The sequence below is a fragment of the Leucopleurus acutus genome (genome assembly GCF_964270905.1).
Source record: "Leucopleurus acutus genome assembly, chromosome: 3".
NCBI lineage: Eukaryota > Metazoa > Chordata > Mammalia > Artiodactyla > Delphinidae > Leucopleurus > Leucopleurus acutus.
The window spans coordinates 63,259,789-63,272,537 of NC_139145.1; the positions used below are offsets into that span (position 1 = coordinate 63,259,789).

At 52.8% G+C, this 12,749-nt stretch overlaps 1 protein-coding gene across 6 annotated transcripts in view; it reads right to left on the reverse strand.

Annotated features, from left to right (window-relative positions):
* SLC25A48 (solute carrier family 25 member 48) overlaps positions 1-11,883 on the reverse strand; it is a 50,722-nt gene extending 38,839 nt beyond the window's left edge. For 5 of the 6 annotated variants that reach the window (XM_082836992.1, XM_082836994.1, XM_082836995.1 and 2 more), the window contains exons 1-4: positions 11,703-11,883; positions 7,503-7,546; positions 3,988-4,059; positions 1,749-2,007 (exon numbers count right to left, since the gene is read on the reverse strand). In XM_082836992.1, the coding sequence (XP_082693118.1) occupies positions 1,749-2,007; positions 3,988-4,059; positions 7,503-7,546; positions 11,703-11,748 (421 nt within the window). In that variant the 5' untranslated portion in view covers positions 11,749-11,883. The remainder of the gene's footprint in view (positions 1-1,748; positions 2,008-3,987; positions 4,060-7,502; positions 7,547-11,702) is intronic. The other variant, XM_082836993.1, reaches the window with a different exon arrangement.
* Positions 11,884-12,749: the final 866 nt, after the last annotated feature.

A 12,749-nucleotide genomic window follows, 5' to 3' on the forward strand; every position in this document is an offset into this window, starting at 1 on the left:
CAGCCTGGGGGCCAGGACTCCTGGGTTCTAGGCCTGTCCACGACGCCCTTCATTTCTCTACATCTTTGTTTTTGCCTCTGGGATAGGACCAGATCAGCGAGCTCCAGACTCTTCTCAGAGGTGTGACCTCTTTGGTCAAACTGAGCTGTACCAAGACACGATTCAGTATGTCAGATGGATGGAGGTAAGGACCTGCCTGCCCCGTGTCTCCCTGGGCGGCCCCCATGGGAGTATGCTCCGTGACCCTCTGGGTGAGCCAACCCGCTTGTCGCCCTGCATCTCCCCTCATGCTGACAGGGGCCCTGAGCACCCAGCAGGTGTGGCTCATGTTCTTGGGGTAGCAGGGACCCCTGTGAGGCGTATTAGCATTGTGCTCGGAGTGTGTGCAGACCCGCCCTAGACCCCTCCCCGGCGGAGCAGGGAGTGCAGGCTGAATTGAGGAACCTGGGTTGGGGGCAGGAGAGGCACTGGCCTGGGATGCTCCTGAGCGAGCTTTTGGGGCTTCAGCCATGGGGCAGAGCCGACCCCCCCGCCTCTGTGGGCAGAGGGTTCCCACGGAGGCCGTTCAGGAGGCTGCCGGGGAGAGGGGTCTTACCCATGAGATCTGTCAGGTATATATCTGAGGTGAAGGAGGGACCTGGGATGCAATCCTTCCATTATACAGAAAAGAGACTGAGGCCCAGGAAGGGATAATATCTTCCCTGAGGAGACAGAGTAAAATGAGAGCCAAGGACCAAACCCCAAGGTACTGAAATTTGTCCAAGACCCCCAGCTCATCCCTCCTCTGGAGCTGGCGCTATCTACTCTGCACAGCAAGTACCTTCCCACTCTTTCCATCCTCCTTTATCAAAACTGCTCCAGGAGGAGTCAGAAACCTCTTTGCCAGCAGGGAGGAGATGAGAGCTCCAGCTCGCGGCGCAGGAGTAGCTACGCAGCACATAAGAAATGAAGCTCTGGGCTTCCCTGGTGGCGCAGTGGTTGAGAGTCCGCCTGCCGATGCAGGGGACACGGGTTCATGTCCCGGTCCGGGAAGATCCCACATGCCGCGGAGCGGCTGGGCCCGTGAGCCATGGCTGCTGAGCCTGCGCGTCCGGAGCCTGTGCTCCGCAGCGGGAGAGGCCACAACAGTGAGAGCCCCGCGTACCGCAAAAAAAAAAAAAAAGAAAAAAAGAAATGAAGCTCTAATGGAACACCAAGGGTGAGGGAGGGGCGGCCCGCTTCATGGCCCTGCAGCCAGTTCAGCTTGAGGCCTCCCTGGCTGCACTCCCTGGTGTGGGGGGGGCAGGTGTGGGTCTGAGACCTGGGCAGTCACACAGGGCCCCTCAATGCTCTGCTGTCGCCCTTTTAAAGTTCTTACTAATTTGTGATCAAAAGATCGCATTTTCATTTCACCCTGGGGGGCTGCAAGTTATGTAGCTGGTCCTGACTGCCCAGTCATTAACTGTGTGTCCTTGAATAAGCATCTTAACCTCTGGGAACTTCAGTTTTCTCATCTGTAAAATGGAAAAAATCACAGCACCTGCCTCAGAGAATTGTGCTGAAGACGAATTAAGAGAACCCATGCGGGGCTCTTTGCAGGCACCGGGCGCGTAGAAAATCCTTAACCAGTGAGAGTTACCACTACAGATAAAATGATTCAACATAGATGCCCTGCTCCATAAAAAGATTATTAATCAAATCCCAGACCTGGGAAACCAGGAAAGGGTCACAGGTCCCCAGACACCAGCCCACTTCCCCTGGCCGCTTACCTTCCCGAAATGGCTGTGTTTGCATCTGCAGCCGGATCTTGATGAGGTCCACGGGCGCACCCAGCCCCACAGAGACCACGCCAGCCACCATGCTGGCCAGGAGCAGGTCAGACAGCACGCGGGGTGAGCCGGCCTCGGGCTCCTGGCACCGGTGGTGGCTGAGGAACCTCTGTGTGTTGCTGAAGACCCCAAACACCACTGAGTTGTAGACAGCGATGCTGGTGAGGGGGAAGGCCATGCCCTTGAAGAAGCCAAACATCTGTGGGGAGACCCAGGGGGAGGAAGCATGAGGGCCTATGCTGCCCTTGGCAGAGACCTTGCCCTCCTGGAGCCTGCGGGCTGGCAGGGGAGACACCATAGGAGAAGCAAACCAGTACGTTGGTGGAAAGAATAAAAGAGGATGCTGATGTGAGGGGAGAGACAGGGGAGGGCGAGAGCATCCTTAACCCGAGGAGGAACCGGCTTCTGCATGAAGCTTTGGTTCCTGAGCCGTGATGTGCTGGGCCTGGAACCTGCATTTGTCACTGGAGTGGCAGTGTTCTTGGGCTGTGGCTGAGGGCAGCCCATGGAGCCCCAGTGGGTAGTGGGCTTACCAAGCACCACACACTCTTTCCTCATGTGTCACTCCAACAAAAGCATTCTCTGGGCACGTGCCAGGCCCTGGAGGACAACAAGAAAGACACACTCTCCGCTCTCACTGAGCTCACAGTCTGGGGGCAGGGGAGGGGGGACCCAGACAAACTGACAGGCAATTAAAATATAATGTGCTAAGCCTGTAGTGATGGGGTAAGAAGGGTCCCCCAGCATCCCAGGGGCACCTGGGCCAGCATGTAGCTGGGTGCCCCGAGCATGGGAGTCTATTGGAAAAAAGCCAGAGGGGGAGTCCCCGGATGAACAGCACGATGTGGCTTCTGTCCATACACACTGCGTTCTCAGCAAACACCACAGATGCTCCACTGAACCTGGAAAATTCCACAGGCTCTTCGAGGAGTCAGTGCAGCACACATGGCACCAAAGATGAAGAAGCACCAGGAAGCCATTGTAAAAACTCCAGGCTGTGCTCAAACCCACTAATCCCGACCTGAACGCATGCCCCCTGTTTGCAAGGGGCAGGACACCTCCTCACACAGGCGTCCACACACGCATGTGCACGCAAACACATATGCACGCACGCACCATGCTTCAGCCTCTTCCTCTACAACAAGGTCCCTCAGATAACTTGAGACATCACTTAGCTCTGAGCTGCTGTGTGTCAGAGGAACACCCACAGTCCCCACAGAAACCCCAGAGCGGAGATGCAGGCTGGCAGACACTGCGGAGAACATGTGCCAAAAAGGAGGCTCAACAGCTGCCGTTCAGGGGACACAGGAATCGGACATTACCCCGGAGCAACGAGTGCTGGGTTTACAGCGCTCCCCCTGATTTTAAAGCAGACGATCAAGAGAGTCAGAACAACACCAGGACACAAGACATATTCTGACTGAAGAGAAGAACCTCCAGGTGCAGGCAGGAGGCTCCCGAGCTCCAGGGCACTTCCTAGGATGGAGCCTGGGCGGGGACAGCAGTCAATAACGGGGCCACATTTCCAGTGACTCAAGGAGAAGCCCAGGGCTGCCACAGGGCTTACACCCGACTATTTCTTTAAACCAACAGGTCATTTCATTCTAAATTTTAAAATTTATTTTAAATTCCCCAAGGAGGAGCCTTGGAGTCTTCCAAAAGCACATACTCATTCTCAAGAAGGTCACCTGATGCTTCTTCTACAAAATGCTATTCAGAATTTCCCCTTCGCAGAGAAAACCCCTGGGTCCATGGTCTGGAGCGACCTGGGGTGCAAGCCCGTTCGGGGTGTCTGGGATCAGAAGAGCCTGCTCCCCGCACCCGCCGCCCCATGCTGGGATAAAGGGAGCCTGTGAACACATGGTTTACCGCCACACATTAGGTTTTGAAAACCTGGCAGGTCCTCCTGTTTTTGTAGGAATTTTCCACATTGTGGTTCTAAATGCCTCCGAATTTCTCCAGAGAGGTGACGCCAAACCAGTTTTTTTCCTCAATAACATCCCACTTGGGGGCAGGGTTAAGTTTAGGTAACACATAATATTTGAGGATGGTGTGAGACGAAGAGAGAAAATTGAGCCGAAGGTGATGAGCGGAATAAACAGGCCTCCTGCTGGGCGTGCTGGTGTGAGGGGCTGTGACCTCGGTCCCCAGGAGGAGACCCCACCCCGGGAGCACTTACACTCTCCCTCCTGTACACAGTGCGGATGCAGCTAAGGGTGCTCCCGTAGCCAGTGCCGGCCTGCAGGCGAGCCTGCGGAGAAAGGCAAGGGCGTGAGGGCCAGCCGGAGACAGGTTACATCCCCACCTCCCTCACGGCGCTGGGCTCCCAGCACTGAAGCCCAGAGAAGGGAAGGCCCTGCCCCAGTGACCCCGTCAGGAAGGAGGCCTGGACTTCAGTCCCGGCCTGGCTGGCCTTGCATCCTCTCCCTGCACCAAGTCCCGTTCTCACCTTGCTGAATGCAGCAGGAGTCCCCTCGGTCTGAGAGAAGAACAAAGGCCAGTTTGGTGTGCAAAAACAACGCTTGTGTGGGAACACATGATGCTGCTGCACCTTGAGTACAAAGAGCTAACCCGTGGCTCTGGCCCACCTGCTGTCCGTCAGTCTGCCCTCCTAAATACTCCCAGGAGCAACCTGCTCTTCTCATCTCCAGAACCCCTGCATCTCTCACCCTGATGATGGGCTGGGCCCCTCGCTGGCCTCCTGCTTCCCCCACCCCAACTCCTCTGCCTGTGTCTACACAACAGTCAGACTAATCTTTTCCAAACAACGATGAATGTTTGTCACTGCTGTTTCAAGCTCTCCAGTGGCCTCCCACCAAACTCAGAATAAATTCCACCCTTAACCAGCACCCAGAAGCGTGACCTTCACCACCTGCATGTCATTTCCTCCGCACCCGTTGGGCCTGCCACGCGGCACGTTCCTGGACCCTGGAGCATCCGTTGCTTCTCACTTCCAGAACGTTCCACCTGCTTTCCTCCCTGGAAGGCTCTTTCTCCAGCTTCTGCTCATCTCTTGGGTCTGAGCTTACATGCTGCAATGATGTGATCTGTTTGTCTGTTTACTTAGGGTTTATTTGGGCTCCCCCTCCGGGGCAGGGCCGTCTTGTATTTCCCTCTCGCCCCCGGAGCCGAGCGTGGCTGTGGCACTCGGCCCTTTGCACTGGCTAACCGAGGGGCCGGAAGGTGAAACTGTGGCATCCTCTAATGGAGGCTGGCTCTGGTGACTGGGGGCATCCGTAGACAGGCAGAGGGTCTGAGAAAAGCCACAGAAGAGCCCAGGGCACACCTCACTCTGGGTCTAGACCAGAGCAAAAGTCTGTCAGCTCTTGAGGAAGCTGCCACCGAGGCCAGCAGCACAGCTCAAGCCTCTAAGGACTCCAATTGCAACAGGAGCTAGCATTTAGTATGCACCAACTGCATACTTGGGAAAACACTGGAAATCTTATGGAACTTTTCTCACAGAATCCCACAAATGCTCTGAGGCATGGATACTATCCCCACTTCACAGATGAAGAAAGCTGATTCCCTGTACATGTTTCCGATTGCTGCTGTAACAAATTATGATAAATTCAGTGGCTTAAAACAATGCAACTTTATTCTCTTATCGTGCTCTAGCTGGGCCATAGAGAGCTGAGCCCTGAGTAGAAAACCCTGGTCACATTGCATCAAACATAAACTTTAAATGCACCAGCTGTGCCTGGAGCCAGCAGTGCATCGTGACCCCAGCTCTACTGCCACCAAGTAGCCAGTGCTGGCTCTCCCACCTGTGGTGAGGCAGCTGCAGGCAGGGAATGAGTCTTTGACCCAGGTCAGCAGCCCAGATCCTTCTAGATTGGCTCTCCCAGGGGCAAGCCTGGGAACCAGGAACAAGTCACTCATCTGCCTTCCCACACTCTAATGTGTGTATTCTTCAGGACAGGAGGGGATCGCTCACTGCTCCATCCTCACTGCCACTTGACAATCCTCATGACAGCCCCACCAGGGAGGTGCTCTTTGCCCATTTTACAGACGAGGAAACCGAGGCTTGGGGAGGTTAAGTGCTGTGCCCTAGGCACAGGAGAGTATGTGGGAGGCTGGAGCTGTACTCCAGGTTATTCTGACTCTGAGGCTCTTGCCCAGACCTTTCTCAGTGAACAGGAACTCTAGAGAAAACGCCAGCCAGAATGAAGGAGGATGTTCTGGAGAGAAACAAGGGCCCCAGGCCACAGCCCCGGGCTGGACCCAGAGGCCAGCCATGTAAGCCAGCATCTTTAGGCTGGGACCCTCAGCAGAGAGGTTCTCAGGCTGAACAGAGACAAGATTTTATATATCAGGAAAGGTTCCCTGCAGAGGCTCAGGGGGCAGAGTGGAGAAAAGAAGGAGAGTCCTGGTCTTTACAGATGACATGTGGCCAGGCAAATAGTGGCCAGGCTTGCCTGTGCCAGGGGCAGGGGGTGAGGATGGGGGTTCCAACAAGCTCTATCCTCCCCTAACCAAGCTGCAGGTGAGGGAAGGATGCTCTACCAGGGAGAGACACTGGTTGCCTGGGTCAGAAATGTGGCTGTTAGGCCTGCCGGGGCAAGGACTGGACTTGCTTTGTCCACCGCTGCTGCCCTGCCAGCCCCACAGTGCCTGCACAGAGAAAGCATCCAAGATGCATCTGAGGTATGAGCAGAAGGCTGGGCCTGTGTGAGGGGCCAGGAAGTACCTTTAACTATTTAGACACATAGGCTGACCTCGCCATCAAGAAGAGAGCAGGCCTGGGCTCTGACTGAGGAGGGGCCCACGGCCACGCAGGGAAGAAGATGGGGAGAAAGGGGACCACAGTGACCACTGGAGAAGGGCCTGGCAGGTCCTCTTTGTGCACGATCCTGGCACAGCGTTAGATACAAATGTGGAAGTCAGGGTGAGGAGGCGCCATTTGCAGCCACGTTCTCAGGGTACAGCTGTGAGTGCTGGTCCACCATGGGGACAGGTGGCAGGGGTAGGGGTGGACCCAAAGAATGTCCCTTTGTAACATCTCACTCCTCAATGCTTCGATTTGTTGTATGACCTGAGGTGACACCCTTCCCCTTTCTGGGCCAGTTTCCACACGTGTAGAACAAGAAGCGTGGATGACCCCAATGCCAGGTGGCTTTGCTGGCTCCGTCAAGTTATAACGGCTTCCCATTCCCAGCCTAAGTCTAGAGTCCTAACCTGAAGGTCAAGGCCTCCAAGGATTGAATGCCAACCTACCCGTCCTGGATTCTGATCCGTAGCTGCTTTCAGAAACCTGATGCATCAGCAGAAGTGGCCGTGTTGGCCCTTCCAAAGCATGGCCCCCCCGGTGGTGTCCCCACCTCACTGTCTTTGCCCGTGCCATTCTCTGTGCCTGGAGTATCTTTTCCAATGGCCCAACCTTAGATTATGGGCCCAGATTCTGGTTCCTTCACTCCATAGAGGCTTGCAGGAGAGCACTCACAGTGCCCCATCCCTCCCCTGCAGCTCATGAGAGCCTGGAGGCAGAAATGGAGCTTCACAAAAACAAAATCACTGCCCAGCAAGGACGGGGGAGCATTCCAACTGGGCCTCCTAGTGCTCCGCCCCCGTGGACTGGCACAGAGAGCCTGCCCTGCGCTGGTGGCTTTCTGGGGGTCAGAAACAGCAGGCACATTCCCGGAGTCAGACTCACTCCAGGCCCCTTTCCAAAAGGTAATGGCAACATGGCTATCGTACCTTGACTGTGTCCAGAGGGTGGCCGACGATGACGCTTGCTGCACCTGTGGATCAAAGAGGACGGCCTGGTTACTCAGTCCCTGGACTCCTCGCTTGTACTGGCTGGTTCTTAGGACAGAACAGAGGACTCAGACACTTACATTCACTTATTCAGTCAATGCCCAGTCACCAGAGGGGACAACCCCCACCCAGTGTGTTAGGCACAGGCTCACGCATGGAGGAAGGCAAGAAAATGGAGTAAAACCTGGACCCTGCCTCAAGAAACAAGTACCCTAAAAAAAGGGAGGTAAAGGTGCTGGGATAACTGGGTACCCACATGCAAAAGAATAAATAGACCTCTACCTCATACTATATACAAAAGTTAAAAGAAACCAAAGACCTGAATGGAAGCACTGCAACTACAGAAATCATACGCTAAAATATAAGGGGAAATCTCCACGAATGGAGATTTGCAACAGATTCTTACATATGACAACAAAAGTACAAGCAACATAAGAAAAATTGGATAAATTGGATGTCATAAAAATTAAAAACGTTTGTGCATAAAAGAACACTCTCAGGAAGGTAAAGAAACCTACAGAGGTGGGGGGAATATTTGCAAATCGAACATTTGATAAGGGTCAAATATCCAGAATATGTAAAGAACTCTAACAACTAAAAAGAAAAAAAAAACCTTTTTAAGGGCAAAGGACTTGAATAGACATTTTTCCAAAGAAGATATACAAACGGCCAAGTACATGAAAAGATGCTCAACATTATCGGTCATTAGGGAAGTGCAAGTCAAAAGCACTGTGAGATTCTGCTTCACACCCACTAGGATGGCTATAATTAAAAAAGAAAGAAAAGGAAAGGAAAATAACAAGTATTCGTGATGATATAGAGAAATTGGAACTTGTATATATTGCTGGTGGAAATGTAAAATGGTGCAGCTGCCGTAGAAAACAGTTTGGCTTATTACAAAGTTAAACATAGGATTACCCTATAACCCAGGGATTCCACTGTTAGAAATATACCTAAAAGAACTGAAAACAGGCACTCAAACAAGTACATGTTCACACATGTTTATAGCAGCACTATGCAAAAAAGCCAAAAGGTAAGAACAGCCCAATGTCCACTGCTGGATGAATGGCTAAATAAAATGTGGTGTATCCATACGATGGACTATTCCTAGACGTAAGTAGGAATGAAGTACTGATACGTGCTGCAGTGTGGATGAACGTGGAAAACATTACGCAAAGTGAAACAGGCCAGACACAAAAGGTCACATCCTGTATGATTCCATTTATAGGAATTATCCAGGATAGGTAAATCCATAGAGACAGAGAGCAGGTTAGTGATCGCCAGGGTTTGGAGGAGGGGAAATGGGGGCACCTGCTTAATGGGTCCAGAAACTTCTTTGGGCGTGAGAAAAATGTTTTGGAACTAGATAGATGGTTGCACAACACCGTGAATGTACTAAATGTCACTGAATTGTATACTTTCAAATGATTCATTTTGTTATGTGAATCTCACCTCAAAAAAAAGAGGGAGGGTATGAAGAGAAAACCCAGAAACTTTTCAGGTACCTGCAGGTTATTTAGCTTTTCTACGCCTCCCTTGTAGCATGTGTAGTGGGAATAACATTAGCACCTACCTCACGGTTCCATTTTAAGAATGAACTGAAGTAGAAAATGTAAAGGGCCAGCAGAGCTTGGCACTTACGGGATGCTCAAAGGGGCTGCCATCCCTATCGATTTTTTTTTTTAAGAAGGCCTCTTTGAAAAGGTGATGGATCTCTGGATCTTTTCAATGAAAAATGCCCATCCACACACACCTTCACAAGGCCAGACGATTTTGGAGGCAAGCAAGACCGCCCTGAGGCCGTACCGCAGAAGGCAATGATTGTGAGATTGAAGCAGGAGCCATCCTTCTGAGACCCATTCCCCATCGTGCTGATGAGGAAGCAGTGTCTCTGCTGGCAGGAGTGACTGCACCAGGTAGGGCAGACCAGGGGTCCTGGAACATTAGATATCTACAGGGCAGAGAAACCAGCTATTCCAGAACAAATGTTCCCTTGGTCTAGAACCTCCAGGCCCCTCTCAACCCCTCCCTCCCGCAGAACGGGGCAGAGGCAGAAAGATGGTGGGCAGCGGAAAGCCGGGCCATTAACTCTACAGGAACCCCTCCCTTCAGGGGAAGGAAGGAGCTCTGGTCCTCAGGCTCTGGCTGTATCCCTCAGCCCAGGGCAGCAGCCCCAGACCCAGCCTTGGGCCATTATCTCCCTGCACACTCATTAGTCCACCCATCTGAAAGCAGGGATACAAGATAAGAAACAGAATTATCAGGTCAGTGGTTTCCAGACCTTGGGATATTACAGACCAGTAAAATTTCAAGCAAGATGTGAAGGATGTAATGGTGAAAGTTTATCATGACAGGTCACTGAGAGAGAAAACAGCTATAGATGAGTACAGGGCTTAAAATGGCCCTGGTACCAGACTGTCTGGGTTGGAATCCTCATGTTCATCCTAGATGTATGGTTTGGGGAAAGTCATTGAATTTCTCTGAGTATCCATTTCCTCATCTGTCAAATGGGGACGTAATGATAGTAGCTACCTCATTAGAGCTATAAAGAAATATATGTAGACATGAGACCACATATTGTATGATTCTGTTTATATAAAGTGTCCAGAAAACACTAATTTATAGAGCCTGAAAGTGGTTGCCCAGAGAGAGAGGGAGGGGATGGGGTTTAATTGTAAATGGGCATGAGGGATCTTATTGGGGGATGAAATGTTTTAAAACTAGTTTATGGTAATGGTTGCTACACTTGAAATGAGTGGATTTTATGATATGTAAAATAACCTCAATAAAGTTGCTTTAAAGGATCCATGTAGCATTTAAACAGCACCTGACACTTATGAAGCATTCACTGCTACTACATTCGTGTTCATTTCATGGAAGCGAAAACAAAAACAAACAAAACCATGTTGACATCAACAAAGTAAAGGCAATCTCAGGATAAAGGACAACCCACTACTTGCTGTGTGAGTTGGGGAGGGTCTCTGTGCCATCAGAGATTTTGAGCTGCTCTGACAGTCTTACCCTCCAGGACATTTCTCAAACCAAGCCCCTGGCAGCCCTACCCAAGGGAGCCTGTGCAACGGAACTGCCCCCAGGGAGAGGAATCACCTTTGCTTGGGAGGGTGAGAAGCAGGGGCCCTGCAGCCACCTGTCACCTGTGGGGGACAGACATGGACTCCTGCTAGGAGGTGGGAGGGTGCCACCAGAAGGGGAACCACCCGGGATCCTAGCTGGTTAGTAGCTTTTTTTGTTTTTCCTTTTTTCCATTGGGGAGGGACTGCATTCGCCAACAGCTCTTTTCTGATGGTCCTCTTAGACGGAGCCAAAAGAAAGGCTATATCTGACAATAAGCAAAGTCCCTCACCCCCGCCCCCCCCCCAATAGCTGAGCAAAGAGGAGGGATAGACCTACTGGAAAGAGAATAATGGAGAAGCAAGGCAATGGATGCGACTATTGCCCAAGCAAACACACCCCAGGCTCAGCAGAGAGCGTCTCCAGGAGTGGTAGGAAGGGACCGGCGGGCCCAGCAGTGCCCGAGGAGAGGCATGACAGTTGGCTGTGGCTGAAAACGTGAAGGGTTCCTCCTATCTGGCAGCGGACACCTGCAGCCGGTGCTGGGCTCCCAGCTCTGCGCTCCGCTCCCCGCAGCCGGACGCCACAAGGGCCGGCCTGACCGCCAGGCCGGGCTCCGCATCCCGCGCGCGGGGGCGGGCGGCGGTCAAACGCCACCCTCACACACGAGTTCCTGTGAGCCCAGAGTCCCCAGACTCAGGTGCGCACCAGGGCGCCGAAGGGTGTGTACGCGCCGGGACGTTCCATTGGCTGTCCGCTTTGACCATTGGTTTAATCATTACAGGATCAAGTTCCGCGGACCCAAACTTTGAGGCAAATCGCAGGCTCGGGATGAATCTCCCCCGGGGTCGCGGCAGCAGGCGAGGAGCGGCAAGACCAGCTGGGCGGCGGGCAGCGAGCACCCAGGGCGCGTGTGGGCAGCGCCCGGGCGCGGAGCTCCCTGACCCGGCACGGCGTGGAAAGTCCGCCTGCGCAACTCCCGGCTGACTCGCTCTCTTCCTCTCGGGCCGGGCTGTCCCGTCAGTGCACTCACCTCTGGGGGTCCCTCCCATCCGGGGATGCGCTCACCTCCGATCCAGCCCGCCACAAAGTCTTCCAGCTGGAAGTTGCCCATGGCCGGGGCCGCGGAGCCTCGCGTTCCCGGAGCCGGGTCGGTGCCTGTTCAGGGTCTGCTGGTCATGGCCCACGGGCGAGCGCGCCGGACGGGCGAAGTCAGGGACGCGGAGCTACCGGCAGGCAGGTCCTTCTCCACAACGGGTTCGGAATGGCTCGGAATCGCCGAAGCGCGCGGGCCGCCGGGCTCGCGCTCCAAGTGCCCGCGGGCAGCTGACATCACGCCCCCAGTAGACCTTAAAGGCGCAGCGCGCGGGCCGGGCGAGGGAGTGTCCACCGGTAGTTATGGTAGTTCTTCACATCTCCTCCGAGACACTGGAAATGATTTCAGGGACATTTCTCAAAGTTCATGACAAGAGGTACAGAGGAAGGCTTTATCCGAAGTCCAGAAGTATTTGATTACAAACACCAAGGTCTCTCTGTGATAGGATTATTTAGCTGGGTGGACCCATCCTCTTTTTAGCGAAAACAGAGCTGAAATAATTATAATTGAATGTCCAACTATCAACTAAACCAGAAGTTCTCAATTCTTTGAGCTGATTGAAAGCCATGGACAGTTTCTCTATAAAATACAAAGGACACACAATCTTCCATAACAACTTTAGTGGTCAGGGGCTCTTCTTCCGCCTGCACTCCACACCTTTCTCTAGCCCCCAGGTTTCAAAACCCTATCTATTCCTGAATTACTGAAATAATGTGTGGAAAGCACCTAGCCCAGGGGCAGTCTCCAAATCAGCGCTAAGTAAGTACTCGCTCTTAATAATGTTCAACATTTCCTGGGCACTGACATCGGGCCCCCTTCACTGTACCTGGGCTTACCCCTCACAGCAGCCCTGTGAGATGGGTGTTATTATTATCCTCATCCCTAGGGAAATGATTGTATGACACATAGATTTTAATCTTTTAGAAAACTGGTCCAGATTAGGAGACGAAACTTGTCGCACCTGAGTTGTAGGTTTAGCTGTGTGAGGACAGATTTGAGCTTTTTCCCAGGAGATCCAG